The 16,476-nt window shown below is 45.0% G+C and overlaps 1 protein-coding gene across 1 annotated transcript in view; it reads left to right on the top strand.

The window, feature by feature from the left end:
- The window catches only part of LOC116946707 (microtubule-actin cross-linking factor 1, isoforms 1/2/3/4-like), a 340,281-nt gene that overhangs the window by 170,583 nt on the left and 153,222 nt on the right, over positions 1-16,476 (top strand). Inside the window, exons 40-42 of the mRNA XM_076069967.1 lie at positions 13,466-13,657; positions 14,270-14,358; positions 15,578-15,713. Coding sequence (XP_075926082.1) covers positions 13,466-13,657; positions 14,270-14,358; positions 15,578-15,713 — 417 coding nt within the window. The remainder of the gene's footprint in view (positions 1-13,465; positions 13,658-14,269; positions 14,359-15,577; positions 15,714-16,476) is intronic.

The raw sequence follows: 16,476 nt of genomic DNA, 5'->3' as shown, positions 1-16,476 counted from the left end.
TGTTGGGAATTGGTAAAAAGCCACAAAACACTACACCGTACTCTCGCTTGAAATTGCAACTTAAAAGTCTGATGATACACTGACAGTAATTAAATTAATCTATTAAACGTAGGACGAGAGACTCAGTGGAAATGGTTGGGAATATGATTTGTCCTTATGTTAGAATGTTGCAGACGGACAAAGCGTGTGGCTGAAGTTTAAGTGATTTTCCCCAATGCTGAAATAATCTGTAAAGTTAGTCAGATTATTTAGTGAAACTGACTTGGCAGTGGTGCGCAAACACAAACAACAAACGTTTAAACACATTCGTCAATAACGCTGTGGCCTTTAAAGGAAAAGTATTATAGGTGATGTTACTTTGGCTATTGTATGTTTCTCCTTTTAAAGCTGCAGTGTTATTGACAACTGTGTTAAGTTTATTGTAAATTTGGTGGCCTCCTAGTGGTTGCAGGGGTCAAGTGAACAGATTTATATACGCCATGATATATATAATGGGGATCCTTTATAGGCATAATCCATTATAAAATCATTATAATTGGACATTTGAAATGTGGTTAAATTTTGGAGTTTTATAAAAGATTAATTGTGTGCCAAAAAACTGAAAGGTTTGAGGGATCTTAATCCGCATATAGCAGAATTGTTGTAAACAATCACAGCTGGGATGTTCTTGAACGCTTGGGACTTTCTCAAATCTCGATACAATGTGTCTTCAATACCATGACGAACATGCAGAGGTTTTTACGGTAAAGTTGGCACATCTGGGGTACAGAAAGCCAGGACATATGGGAAGAAGAATATATTTGACAAAACTGGAAGAGGGGAGAACTACAACTATAAGCATTGTCTTAAAGTTGTGTATTGTAAGCGCAGACTGACAAAAACCTTCGGGCTTTTAATGAAATCTTGCAGATTTCCCAGGACCAGCTACCTCAAAGATTGGATAATCCGGGGAAAGCCAGGCTAAGATGGGAACCCTCCTGCCAAGTGTGCCTTTAGTTTCACAGACATATCTCAACCTGTCGTCCACTTATAAGTGATTTAATTACACATGATACTACCACAGAGACCCTGTAAATTCACAGCTCTTTGCCTATCAAGTGCTGGATGGAGGCCTCCCCATGGTGCAAAGCCATCAGGGTTTTTTTCACCATACTTCACCACATTAGTCAGTGTGGGCTTGCTGCGTGTGGTGGTGCAGGAACGGTTCAGATATCACTTGCCCATGACCGGGAATTGTACTCGAGTCGCTGGGTCTTTGGCACTGTGCACTAATCACAGCACTCTATATTAACATTGATTCTTACACGTGTGACCCAGTGCATGTAGCACGAGCTTACGAATCGATATTAGAATCATTGAATTTGTGCATCATTACGTCTCGACTGATGGGACCCACTTGGGAGTCGCCTAATTCACCCCTGCTCCCTCGGTCCTCTTGGTCTATAAAGTTACAAATCACCGGTGTGTAAATGCTGAAAGCCATCAGTGCCTAATCATATATTTGTTTTGCCTTAAATCTTATGAAAACTCCAGGCTTAATATTACTTTGAGATTACTTGCTGTATAGTTTACAAATGCATGCTGCTTAAATATATCTCGGTGGTCTATAATGATACTCGTAATACAGTAATACACTGTTTTATGTTTTTATTTTTTAAAATAAATATAATTTTCAGTATTTACCACTACAAGGGAAAAGGGGATCTTTGTGAGGAGGATCTTAAAAACACTTTGTTGAGTGTTATATCAAATGGGACACGCTTGAGAGATGATTGGAAACGAATCCACGGATGATGTTGGAATATTTACTGATAAATTTTCGTGGCTGTGCTGTATGGCTCTCTGACATGTTTTCGGGTTGTTCCGCGCGTTGTATACCACGGTATCTGACGTTTCCTGAAGAAGCTGCCAATACGTTGGGGGCAAAACGTCGGACATCGTGCCGAACAGCACGTGGTACGACCCGAAAACAGAGTTCAGGGAGATCAATATCACACGGTCAGGAATAAAGTTACACATTAAATCATAGTTCTTACTTTTTTAAAGCATATTCATTAGTCGATAGACAAACATTTTTATTACTCAGCCATATAAATATGGCTAAATAGAACAAGTGTGCATGGTACAGCTACGAGAGTACACTTTGCATGTTTACGCACCTTCCTATAGAAGCTTATGTTACTTTGCAAATGCTGTTGCGCTGCTTTTTTTAAATGATTTATTTTTGTTTGATCATTTATATTGGTGCCTGTTAATTGTAACCGCATTACTAGTGTGCGAAAACAAATTAGCACATTACAAGTGAAATGCAAATGGTAAAACTGGCATAGAGGAAGTAGATGTCACGATACAAATTGATTTGGTGCTGGGCAATTATTCAGTCATGAACATGTTATGAAATCATGTTCATAACATATCAGAGCACACTCCACTTGGAGTGGGTAAAAGCATATATAACCAGACTTTCCGTATAAATAATGCAAAAAACTACGTATTAAACCTTCTGGGTATCATCAGCAGTAAGACTTATTCAATAAATGGTCCACACTTTTCTTGCTTCAACAAATGCGGCTTGATAATATTGGTCTGGAAAGCCAATAGGGATATGGCCAAAGTATAGATGTTTTTGTGGTGACACAGAATGGAGTTCTGCTAATACATGCGTTTACCCATAATACTTCATGGCAACGCATACGTTCTGTTTTGAAAAGATACCATTAGTTGGTATACATTTACAGTACAATATTTCCCTCAACTAGCATAGCCAAGTGTTCCATTAATTCTGAACAAAGATAGTGATACCTAACATCGGGATGGTTCCACATTGGCTTTAAAAGAAAATCTTGTTGCATACGAGCATGGTTTGAAGGAAGGCTCAACCCAAAGCCAAATAGTTCTCAACTCATAAGTTTCGAATTATTCATCCACTTTTAAGTGCCGCACGACTGCGCTGTAGTCAGTCGCCTCCTTTATCACTCTTATATTGCTGCTACTGTCACTATTCCCATGATTCCATGAACTTCACTCGGATTCATCTTCTTTGGTTCTTTCGGTAAAGTCACGTAGAATGAGAATTAAATAATAAATTGCTGTCCTCCAGACAGTCTCGTCCCTTCACCTGATGAAGGCCGCTTGTGTTGTGACCGAAACGTCGTGAGAATTTTATTGTGTTATTTTATTTAATCAATTTATTGTTTTATTCTCATTCTACGTGACTTTACCGAAAGAACCAAAGAAGATGAATCCTTGCAGTCACGTAAGCTTTAAATCGAAATTCACTCGGATTCTTCTACCTGTGTTTAGTTACCCGGCCTACTAGACTCACTGTTTTGGATCACCCACACAGTTCAACCACTATACTGCAGGCCACAACACTTATCTTTTCTGCTTCTTTCCTCGCACTGCTCAACTTCGGAATTCTCTCCCACATCGTCTCTTTCGCCGAAAGCGTGTGTATGGCCTTCCGCGATTCAACAAACGTATGAGCCAATGTCCATTTACACCTTCAATAGTGCAGTCTGTTGCTGGCCGCTTGGTATTTTGAGGCCTTTTGATCTGTGCCCGGCAACTGCGATTTAAAAAAAAAAAGTGATATTACCGTGGATGTGATGTGCAGTGCCTTCTGGGAGCCGGAATTTCAAATAAATCGCAGTGCAGCAGTGAGTGCATACCTATGTTTGATCAATTGGAAATTAACATGTGTTGATAACTTGAGTCACAATGGCTGATTTGAGAAGTGTTATCGGCAATTATTCTAAACGAAGCAGAAACGTTTTAAACCGGCACATTACTCTGGGTGGATGGGGTTTTTTTTCGTAATGAAATATAAATGACACCTGATCGCATTTTGGATTGCGTCTTCCTTTTGTAGATAGGGGGTCGTCGGCCACAGGGTCTCGTGATGGTACTCCAAACGTTTACAGTCACACACCACGGCTCGTAGATAACAAGACTCATGGGACAAGTTTTAGAATACCACTCATTGCATGGCTTAAACAGGCACATAAGGGACCCATTTTTAAAACCATATTCCATGATATCAATAGGCATTCATTAACGTAACCATTCGATCATCTACATATTCACGTTTCTTGTTTTCTTGCCAGTTTGTTCTCTGCGGTTTTTATTTGTTAACTGTACGTTGTGTTACGAGCTTATTAAAAAAAGAAAGCCGAGGTCTGTTATTTTAAAGGCATCTACTACTGACATAAAGACCAACTGAATGCAGCTCGCCAATTTTAATCATCCGTTAATGCATTTTATTTTCTCATTTAAAAAATATATATATTTTAGTCTTTCGCTTTTTAATAAAGACTTGTTTTATTTGAATGCAAACCGAGTGGCTTCCGTGTGCACCATCTATTTTGAGTGTTTTGTTCTCTCTGGTTTTGTGTTTGTCTTATTTTGGTCTCCACATTGCAGCGTTTGGCAATATTCTTTAGCATTACACTTGGTTATTTTATGTGGCTCCGTCGGTAGATTGTGTGGCTTGCAATCGGAAGGTTGCAAGTTCAAATCATGGGAGGGGGTCAACTCAGCCTATCCATCATACTTCTCGGGGTCGAGAAAATAAGTACCGCTTTGTGCGGAAGTCGAGTGATTGGTCGTATACAGAGACTCGCCCCTGCCATAGGTATGTGGAATTCCATCACTGGCTTTACAGGGACTGTGAACAAGAGGCTGAGCACCGTCTCAATGCTCATTTGTACAGAAAATCACTTCGCCAATTAACTTTTTCCGATAAAATTTCATTCAATGTTCATCACAATCAAGAACCATCATTTTTACGCACACTACATATTTACCACAAAAAATGTACTATTAAAAGTAACGGCAAAAGCATATTTGGTTTAACACGTAGGCTTTCGCGATCAATATTATTCATAAAGGTTTTTGGGTTAGATCGCATCAGTATAAATGTGTCGAAACCCTCCACCACCCGACACGGTAAATCAGTAAGGGATTTGTCACGTAAACAAAACGCCGAATAGTTACTACCGCAGCCCCACCGGTGTGTTGAAGATTGAATCCACAACATTTACAATCTGAGTACGACGTTTCGCTGGTAATTACATCCAGCATCAAGGGGCAAATTGCCCGTACTCAGATTGTAAATGTTGTGGATTCACTCTTCAACACACCGGTGGGCTGAAGTGGGAGCTATTTGGCAAAAACCTTTATTATGAAGAGCATATTCTTGGTTCTTTCGGTAAAGTCACGTAGAAGGGAAACAATTAAATAATAAAAATATAAAACAATAAAATTCTCACGACGTTTCGACTGGAACACGAGCAATCATCAGGTGTGAAGACCACAGCAAGAAAATTTTGAAAAGAGATGGCGTTTTTTACGTTTTTGCACCTGATGATGATTGCTTGTGTTGCAGTCGAAACGTCGTGAGAATTTTGTTTTATATTTGTATTATTTTATTGTTTCCCTTCTACGTGACTTTACCGAAACAACCAAGAATATGAATCCCTGCAGTCACGAAAGCTTTAAATCAAAATTTATGAAGAGCATCTTTCATCAAAAGCTAAATTAACATTGGAGCCGTCTTTTTTTCGACAATTTGTTTCAGCATGAAAACCCGAAACTGGATTTGACTTTCCGAGGCTCATCAACCTGTTAAACAAAATGCCGCTGTTTTGCCTGATGTTATCGGCAAGAGTTACCCACGAGCACCGTGAGTTCTATTCAGCAACAATTGCTGTGTGATAAAGAGGGTTAAGGTAGATGTTCAGCCCGGCCATTGCTTTATTTCGTCAATGTTGGCAGAAGGGCCTCTTCTTAAAGAGGAAGCTCCAGACAGTCCCTCCCGGAGGGTAATTCGCGTACTCTTCCACGCTAGCGTAAAATACCCAGTTATAAATGCGGATATTAATGTTTCTGGCACATGAATGCCAAAGGATATAAAAGCACTTTACAAACAACGTACAATTCAGAACATTAAGTGTAGAAACACAGCAAATGGGGGGACAGATGAACAAAAGAGCCACAAACGAGAAAATGCTGGAAAATTTAAATGTCAACGAGCACACAGACAAACATCTCCCGAATAGCCTCAACAGACTTTAGAGGCAAGTGCTGTTAGTGAGCACCTATGAAGGCTGGCACAGCACACGAGGGGGTGGGTGGCCAACACCACGCCCCGGCCACCTTTGTCTCCCTAGTGCCAATGTTTACACATCGTACCAGATACTCATTTGAGGCTGAGTCGACCTAGGGTCACTGGCGTCCTCAATGGTGTTGGCCGCGAGCTGGAATCGAACGCGGGTCGTCAAGTTCGTAGCACAGCGCATTCAATGCTACACTACAGCTCCCCACACACGCGCGCTCACATACACACAGAGGTGACATCTTGTGTTGCACCACCAGGTCGTGTGTGGTGGGGTGAAGTGTGAATATCCCCACATCTTCCAAAATCTCTGGCCGGCGGTGAAGAGTGTCGGCTCAATATCCTACAGAGAGGCTCTACAGAGCTCCCTCTTGTGAAGGCCCTTATGCCAGCATTGGCGTCGGTACATGGCAGGGTTTCGCCATTATCCTTTTACCATATTCCTACACTTACAATTACAGTCCAGTATTCTATTTGCCAGCGTGAAACCATTCAACTGACATCATAGCTCAGGGTTTCTAATACAGTGCTGCCTGCCTACAGCAGGCACTCTACTGCTGTAATGAATCTTCATAAAAGGACCAGGTTTCTCATTATCAGCCCATTTTATCCACACCTTCGGTTGCATTTTGCACGTCGTGGAGTTGTCTCTGTGATTAAAGTGGAGGAGGAGCGCAGGGAAAGCAATGCAGTTCACCCATGCCCCTTTGTGGTTCACTCGCGGGAACGCACATGCATCGGCCCATCAAATGTACTTCACTGTAGCACGTAGCTCGCTAAAGCATTGAAAAGTGTGCGTTGTGTGACAGAGAAACCTCTCAAAACCACCAGATTCGAGGACTTCAAAATAATTTTTTAAAAAAAATTGTAAATACTCCTCATCCTGTGAATAGATCTTCCCAATACTCTAACTTATCAGAAAACCAGTTCCACTGATGTCAGGTCCCGCGGTACAGGGCAATGTCTGTGCAGCCAACCACCTCGACCGCTGGGGTTGGGTCTCAATGACAACCCAGACTGCCGCTGTGGCACCAACACAAACAAAGTCGAGCGGAGGTCCTCCACGAGACCTACACACGGCCACCGAGGACGCTGCGGTCGCATTGTCATGGTGATTGCGCACGTCGCTGAATGTATCGGCAGATTCACGAACAGAACTCTTTATACGGCTAATGGAATTTATCCCATACATTTCCAGTGGTAACGCATTTACGTTAATTATTATCGGCGCTCCTCCATAAAAAGCACCCCCCCCCCCCGTTTATGAATTTGCTTTAAACCATACTGGGTTTTCATTATGGGTCATAAATAAATGATGACATACGAGTAGGGTTAGCAGCTTTGCCACAGACCAAACGCAGAGATAATTTGCCAGTCAGTCCCAGGTCTGACATTATAGTGCAGTGTAATGGAATACACTTAATTTAATCCCTGCTACCCGAACACAGACGCCATTTCCCAGTCTGTTAAAAACCCGGACAGACGGCAACCCTCTTGTTTACAAGTTCCTACAGAAAAGGCAATCACACCTTACATCGCACGCACACATACTAAAGGTACCCAAAAAACAGCCAATAGCTTATTTTTGAACTGATGTGGGGAAAAAATGACAGTCGAAATTCATTCACGCAAATGTCACAAACATTTGGCTGTTGTTTTTTCATCACAAAACTTCATCCTTTTCCGTGCACTTGCACCGCCGTCGAACCAGGAAACAAGGATTCATAAATATAATTTGCGATCGGAATCCTCTCCAGCCGGCAATAAAATGTGTGAATGACGTGGTGGGGGAAAAAAACCCATCATAATAACGGTGCTGACCGAAACCACAGTGAGTTGCATAAACAAGACACAATAGTGCGTAGAAAAAAAAACACACGGCTATCGTACGTATGCACAAAGACCCAAAAGCAGCAATTCCCAAAGAACATTGTATAATTTGAAACGTCTCGCTCGCCATAAGCTTTCATTCAAATGGCTGAAAAGATGAGAGTATTAAAGGTGCCAGGTTGCAGGCTGAGTGGTGAATAGGGCTTCACAGTCTATCCAAGCTGTGGAATTGTGCCTGGTGTTACCAGGCGTGTGTGTGGCCCGGCGGTGTTGTTGGTGGCCAGACATTGTGTTGAAGGAGGACGATTTGTCATTCACGAATGCCTGAACACGTTCACCTTGTACAGACTTCCAATTCTCTCAGCATCTCAAAGGTGTACGCGTGTGGCAGTTTATAAGGAAGCAGTAATACGTGTATTATAGAGGTTACATATTTTATTTAAAAAGTACAGATGCATCACTTTTAAGAGAGTTGAACCGTGTAAAAATTCCACCAAAAAACATAAAAAAACGGTGCATCCTGGGCGATGTACGCATAATAGTAACACGACAATTACGAATTTGCGGATGCCATTTAAATTGAACGCTGTTGGTAATACGCATACCAACAATACTGCACGGCAGCATGACAGGGAAACTAAACTTGGCAAGCATGGCTGATCCTAATTAGTAGGTTTTTTTTGGGAGTGGGGGGGGGTTTAGGCCACACAGTTTGTAGCCTTCGTGCCAAAATTTTCATCCACCCTCAACCAACCCGACGAGATTGCCACATTTACAAAGATATTATTTGTACATGGCCAATGTACCGATCAAATTCTGACCGATTTTTAAGTGTCCTCCTCACCGGCGGCTTGAGACTTTTCAGGCCCGAATTTTTTTAAATCTGTGACTCTTGGGAGCCTAGATGAGGGGGGGGGGGGGAGGATGGGGAGTTGTGATCGTGTGTACCACTAAACTCACAGGAACGCGTGGTAGTTAAGTTCTTTGTTCGATGCAAGTCGGGGTAAGGGCTCGACATTCATTCCCTGAGGCTATGGTTCTTAAAAACCACTCGCCAAAGTAGTGTTACTTTGGGACAAATGGAGGGGGGGTGGTTACGTTTCCACGTCTTACAACATCGTGCACGATAGAAAAATTATTTTGTTTCATAACATTCAATCCCGTGCTGTCCACATAACATCCACATCCTTCGTTAAATCGTACAATCATACACGTAGGCGGAGAAACGCAACTAATGCAACACAACGCATCGCCGAATGATGCCGCGAATGTTGAAGTTGCACGAAAACCTTGGACGCCAATGCTGACGAACTTTTGGGGGGAATCTTCGTTTTGGGCATCGTCGTCGACGGACTGCTTGGGCGATTTCCCCGACCGATCTTGCACGTTGCGGTTTAAGGCTGAGGCGCCTCCTTCCCCCCCCCAAAAAAACAGCCCCTTTGCTGGCTCGAAAGGGCACATGCATGGGCTTCGACCACCAAACACTCGTACAAGTCCCACCAGCATCATCGCCGCCGATTAGTGCGACACTTAAAAGGCACCTTTTTTTTTCTTTCTGAAAGTCCGATCTTCGATCCACAACTTCAAGGTTTCTCTTCCCTTTACTCCGTCCCCACTCGATGTTTCCGTCGCGCGCTTGAGACACGTGCCCACCGTCCACGCGTTCGCCTCACTCGCCCTCAGCCTCGTTTCTCTTCCACGCTGAACCCAATTCGTGTCGACTCGCTTACCGTGCCATGGCGGGCCCAGCAAAGGCAAAGATCCCCCGTGTAGCCTTAACAGACTGTTGGGGCAAAGTGCTGTCAGCGAGCAGCACCTGTGAAGGCCGGCACGGCACACGAGGGGGTGGGTGGCCAACACCACGCCCCGGCCGCCTTTGTCTCCCCGGTGGCGATGTTTACTACACACCGTGCCAGGTACTCATTTGAGGCCGAGTCGACCTAGGGGAGGCCCGGGAGTGGTTCGAATAATCGTCACACAGGTGTTCGTGGCCACGAGCGGGAATCGAACTCGGGTGCCATAGCGCAGTGCAACGCTAACCGCTGCACCACCGCTCCCGCTTCCCAGCACCCCCAGACGCACCACGACCAAGTCTATGTAACAACATAAATGACAAAAATCGACATTTTTCTTTCTCCGAATTCGGTACTAACAATAACAACAACAAAATCCCCCCTCAATGTTTTATGAGCCGCGATGCACGTGGTGAATACGAGACGGCGGGACTTTAATCATAATAATAAATATAATTATGGGGCGCCACGGTGGCTAGGAGATGTTAACTACGTCGCCTGCTATGAAGGAGGTCGTGGGTTCGATCCCGACCCTGACGCCCGCTGCTGTTGTATATTTTGAGTTTGCGTCTCTCTCTCTCATCATCATCACGGTGGCTATGAGATGTTAACTACCTCGCCTGGTATGAAGGAGGCCGTGGGTTCGATCCCGACCCTGACGCCTGCTGCTGTATATTTGGAGTTTGTGTGTCTCTCTCATCATCATCACGGTGGCTAGGAGATGTTAACTACCTCGCCTGGTATACAGGAGGCCGTGGGTTCGATCCCGACCCTGACGCCTGCTGCTCTATATTTGGAGTTTGCATGTCCGGTTTTTACCTCCACATTTAGAATCAACAATATGCGTTTAGAGTCGTTGGCTGCTAGAAATGTGCACGTGATAAGCCACTTCGTTTCGTTGAGCTATCATTTGTGGCCAGGTCGCTTCTGAAAAAGAGCTTCATAGCTCAGTGGGCCTTACCTGGTAAAATTTAAAATATATTTTTGTTTAGTCACGAAGCAGTCCTGAAAGAACCGCAGGTTGCCGAGCCCTGAGCGAACTAAAACTCACCGCTCTTTTTCTGTATTTTTTTTAACTCTTGCTATCACTTCCTCCACTCACTGTCACTTAGCCTTCATTATCAAAATAACAAGCATACAAACAAAAATCCACCGCAAATCAGGCAAAAAATAACACAAAAGACAACGACACTTGAAGAGTCAAAAAACCGAAGCCAATCAGCAGTGGCCCTCTCTGCCAAATCGCGAATAGGCGACGGGAAAAGTCGCGAAAGTTGAATCGGTGTACAAAAATTTTTAATCGCGAACAGTCGAATTTCACACAAATATAATTCTCGAATGAAGAGGTTTGACTTTACATTTGAAATAATTATCATCATCATCATTATCACAGTCCATGGGCAGATAGTCAGGAGGTGCCCCCTGCACATTTTGTCATTTGTTTCCACGTTTCTCTGCCTTGTGCCGATATGCTCAAGTAGTGAAAGAAAATAAAGTTCGTTTTTAAAATTCTTCCTTCTGAAAAAAAATATTTGGGGGTTCTAAGACCAAATGTTTGTGCATTAGCTTGACGGTTGTATTTATTGTAGCGTACTTCAAAGTAACATTGCAGTTAAAATACAAGGCTGTAGTTGATGCCTACCGGGTATCCCTACACGCTATCATTATGGATTTCACAGTATTTACAGTATTCACAGTATTTATGAGCATTTCTCATTACTAGTTTTTCTCATGACTAGTTTATTTAAAATGTTGTCACCTGAAAATATTTGCTACTCACACAATACGTGTCAACATTTGGCAGAAAAATTACCTCAAAGCCCCAAAACGTTTATCTGGAGCACTGGGGGGCATGTACATTGAAGTCTGTTTTATAAATGATAGTCTTAATAATCGCAATTTCACCCTCTTGCTCATTGCCTGATAAGGTCAACTCGTTGTCCCAAAACAAGCAAGATATGCTGGCACAATTTCCAATTGCATGTTTGTCCTCTGCCATCAAAGGAGTTGGGAAAGTTGCTGCACTGATTTCCATCCAGGGAGTTCGCATTCACGATGCTCACGGTTGTTGAGCTTTGTTTCTTCAGAAACTGCCGACAAGGATTCGCCAACGGTCGTGGGGAGTTTTAGATGGTTGGGATGGGTGGCGTTTGGAATGGCTGAACTAACCCATGGCATTGAGAATTATATTTTTTATTAGGTGGTTTAAATACCTCCGGGTGATTCGGAGAATTGTCGCAATTCTAGAGGGTCACGATTTGATTCGCATATTGTTTGCGTGTTTATTTTCACGTTGTCGTGCCTCCTCATTCGTAGTTTCTATTATACGCAGAGTATTGCGTGGTTTTTCTTTTACTTCGTAAATTGAATGGCTCTCTTGTGCAGTGCAGCTACAACATTTGCTCTTGGGGAGACAAAGGCGCCCGGGGAGTGGATCCCCCCCCCTCCCCCCCCCCCACACACATTTCATGCTGATTATACATCATCGGACATGGTCAATCAACTGCTGGATGAAGGCCTTGCCAAACCGCTCACAAACTGCTCTCGCTACGACAGTACGAACAGGCCCCTGAGTAGATTTGTGTGGGTGCTTGGATGTTACTTGTGAATGTTTATCGTGACACAGGTTATCTCATGAATACTACTATAAATAAAGTAGACGTGAATTGCAAATGTTATTCCCTCTCTTTTGACAATACATTGCATGTTTACGTAATTTTTGGGTGACATAAGTATCTCCTCTGTTTCAAAATAATCACGCTGTGAAATGTCAAGCGCCCAAGGACATCATGACAAGGTGCCAGGCAGGGCTTAATCTGTCACCAGATATTTTATAGATTGCTTCTAAAATGGAGTAGGCAGGTGTCTGGTAGCCACAGCCATAGCGAGAAGTATGATGGATGTGGTGTGCTGGCTGCAAACATTCTTTCAGGTTGCAGACCACCAGAGCTGAATGTGTGGCCGTGATGTTGCTCAGACCACCAATTCACAGAGTTGGAAATTGCGACCATCCAAACCTTCTACTCCTCCTAGTCTCCCATCCAAGCACTAACCAGGCTCAATCCTGGTCATCTTGCCAGAGCAGATGAGATCGAGATGGTGGATTGGGTCATGAGAGGATCTCCATCGTAATTGACCCCTTGACCCTCAACTCCGGTAGAGATGCCTTTCTATTTGGAGCCCTGAGCAGGATTCATATATGGGTGCATCACTTGACTACACACATCATTAACTGGACAAGCTACGTAACTTAACTTTTTCACAGTTGCGTGAAATAGTGAAGGTAATAATACTTATTGCAGTACAGTAAACAATATTCTACAAGAACTATAAGCTTATTTTTAAATACCTTTTATAAGGACCTGAGTCCAGCCGATGGTTGGTGTATCCAGGGCTTAATTTCAGCCGGAGCTGTCCAGAGCCCAGCTATTGATGCAGAATTGGGGGGGGGGGCGTGGGAGGGTTCCATTGGGTTGCGAATTGGGGGGCCAAGGAAAATATTCCACTGCGAAAATAACCCGTGGGTGCACCTCAAAAAAATGTTTTCTCATAAGCCAGGGCCACCCCCCCCCCACCCCCTTCAGCTGCTTGGTGACTCTGGACATTTGCATAGCTCGCTTATGCCGTCACACCGCCACCGCTCAACGCACGTCTGTGCGTCCACACCCCCTTCCTTTGCACCCCGTGCTCCTCCTGTCTGTCCGCGGCCACGACGACGACGCGCCAGCAATCGCTGGCCGAGAGTCAGGAGGAGCACCTGACTCGCTCGGAGCGGCTGGTGGGCTGGGTGCAGGCCATGCATCGCTCGCTCGGGGAGAAGCAGCGGCGGGACAGCGGTGAGGGAGGTGCGGGTGGTGAGGAGGGCAAGAGGGAGCCGTCGGATGCAGCTGAGCTGGAGCGCAGCCTCAAGGAGCAACAGGTGATGACCGAGATTCAGATGGTGGCTACGCGGCAGCGAGGGTTGGTGGGGGGATCACCACACAAATGTTGTGAGGCTCCCTTCCCGTGGGGGCGTCGAGGTGGTGCCGTTCCCTGGGTCGCCAGCGTGATGCAGTGCGGAAATAGTTGACTGATCTCCATCTGAATGGGATAGAATGTTTCTCCCTCACACTCGTGGGTTTTCTCCAGGTGCTCTGGTTTCCTCCCATATGTAAATACTTGTTAATTGGCCGATAACACCTTAATATATAGAGAGGATTGCAGAGCTTAGTGCGGAGACGATTTGATGCCGGCTCACCATATCGTTGATACCTTCCCCGTTAGTCTGTGGCACCAATTCGCGCCCCTGAGTCGTTCTTCCTCCGTCCGTCAAATGAGGGCCTACAACATATGATGACCTAAGGTCCTCCTGACATTAGCACATGGATTAGTCGGGCCCTGCTCATGGGACTTTCTGATGGGCAAGCTTCGCGCATGATTTCGACACTGGCGATCTGAGAGCGGAGATAATCGAGAGGTAAGTGTGTCGTCCCAGCCACGCAGGGACGATTCGCTCCCTTGATTCGCTCTTGTTTGCCGCTTCCGCTTGCAGAGCTTCGCGGAGGAGCTGTCTGGCCGCAAGGAGGAGATCGCCGAGGCCATCCAGAGATCCCAGACCTTCCTCGCCCTCTGCGGAGACAAGTAACTCCCACCCCCCAGACCTGGCCCCAAACTCCGTTGCCTAAGAGCCTTAAGCCCGGGCTCCTAACACCTGAGCAATAGGTCGCGTGAATCCGAATCAGCTCTCGAGAAGAAACACAACGCGACTTAATCATCGCCCCCTGCAGCTGCTTTGTCCGCATCCGAGCAAGTAGTTGTGCAGCAAGGGGAAATAAAACGGGGTATATTTCAGGATTTTAACGACGAACCGAAGTTCGCAAATGTGTCCCGCGATGAGATTTGTCACGACAAATTTCTGAGCAGATCGATGCTTGAATGCAGAGTCTGTCAATACTGTGAGCAACCGGTTGCGCAACTGCTCGCAACCGGTTGTACAACTGTTCGTAACCAGTTGCAGAGATGTCCTCATACAAGCGAGTCAGATGCATGCAAACGAGTTGCACAACCTATCGCTCGGGGGTGCAGGCGGCTTAATGAAACATTTGTCGCCCTATGCCTCAAAGGATCAAACATGTCACACACTGCAGCGCTTGTTGTGTGAGAATTAACAAATGTTTATTGGCATGAATACTTGCTCCACGTGTCCTGTCGGATGGTGCTGGGAACATCAAGTCTGAAAAGGGAACAAAAGGTGAAAGGGGCATTGTGGAGGTGCCAGAGATGATGCTACGGGTGGGATAAGGATCAGTGGAAGGAATAGGCCCGGTCGCTGGTGAGATGGAGTTAGTAACAATGGGAAGGCTGGTACTCGTGGGGTTATTGGGAGGTCTAATACCTGGGTTGTGTGAAGGTCAGTTGAATTACTAGAACTTTGGCCTGGTTTGGTGAATTGCCAATTATAGCACTGCATGGCCAGGCGGCTCAGCAATAGAGTGAATAGGTTGCAAGTTCCGATCCTAGTTTGGGGTTAACTCGGCCTATCAACCCTCCGGGTTCGATAAAATAGGGACCACTTTGTGGAGAAGTCGACATTGGGTGTCTTATCCACAGACTGTCCCACATGATAAACACATGATAAACATATGATAAACACATGATAAACGCATGATGAACACATGATAAACAGGTGGAATTCTGACACCGGTTCAGGGCTGTAAACAGGCGATGAGCACCACCTCAATGCTCATTTGAGTAGGAAATCACTTTGACAAAGACCATAATAATGAATCGCCGATTCCTGATGATGCCGAATTGCCAATTGCTGATGATGCAGACGTGCTCATTGCTCATCTCCCTCCAGGCTGACCCCGGAGCAGTACCAGGCGGTGGAGTCTCAGACGCAGCAGCTGAAGCAGGCGTACGAGGCTCTGTGCGAGCAGTCGTCGGCCTACACGCAGGAGCTGCATCACAGCCTGCAGCAGGAGAACAGCATCAAGGTATTACGGCGTCGCCATGGCAACCAGATGCTTGCCAGGCCCACACGCATTCATGTACACACTCGGGCATGCTGCTGGCCTTTAAAAGCGAATAACGCTGACATACATGCGCAGATGAAACCGACGATCCCCTACGTAGCTGTGTGCAATGTTTGGGAGAGAATTGTATTAGCAAGCAACAATTACTTTTTGTTTTACATTGGTAAGCCACGTGAGGAATGAGACGTGTCCGTAAATATGCACACCGACGGGATGGAGCAATGAAATCGGCTGGCGTGCATGTGCTGCATCATTGCGTCGCAGGATCATGGGGGGTGGGAGCAACAACAACAAAAATCAGCGACTTGGGGAGACCTTCATGCAGCAGCGGATTTGCAATGGCTGTTGATGATAAAGCCGTATGACAGATGGAGGTGAAGAGGATGGTCTTGAGAAAGGACTAGAGCACAGGGATGGAGTTAGTGATGCAGACGAGAATGGGGAATGTGTTCTAGACTACGGAGGAATAGAAGAGGAGTGACCATCTTAGTGAGCAGAGTTTGACTGGAGATAGGTTGACTATGGGAAGGCCTAGCTCGTGTTCAGATATCACACACGATACCACACCCCCTCCCCCGACACACACTACCTTTTCACGATTATATATTTTTTTTTCATTGAGTCAAACGCTAACTAAACCGCACGAAACTTTCATTCATAATTTATTATTTGTCTCGTGCAAAACGGCAAGAGTAACAGGCTGGCTCAAATCAGTGTCTTGTAA

This window comes from Petromyzon marinus, chromosome 27 (assembly GCF_048934315.1).
Source record: "Petromyzon marinus isolate PM22_M1 ecotype Great Lakes invasive population chromosome 27, UKy_Petmar_22M1.pri1.0, whole genome shotgun sequence".
In the NCBI taxonomy this organism is placed as follows: Eukaryota; Metazoa; Chordata; class Hyperoartia; order Petromyzontiformes; family Petromyzontidae; genus Petromyzon; species Petromyzon marinus.
This window is presented reverse-complemented; position numbering and strand designations above follow the sequence as displayed.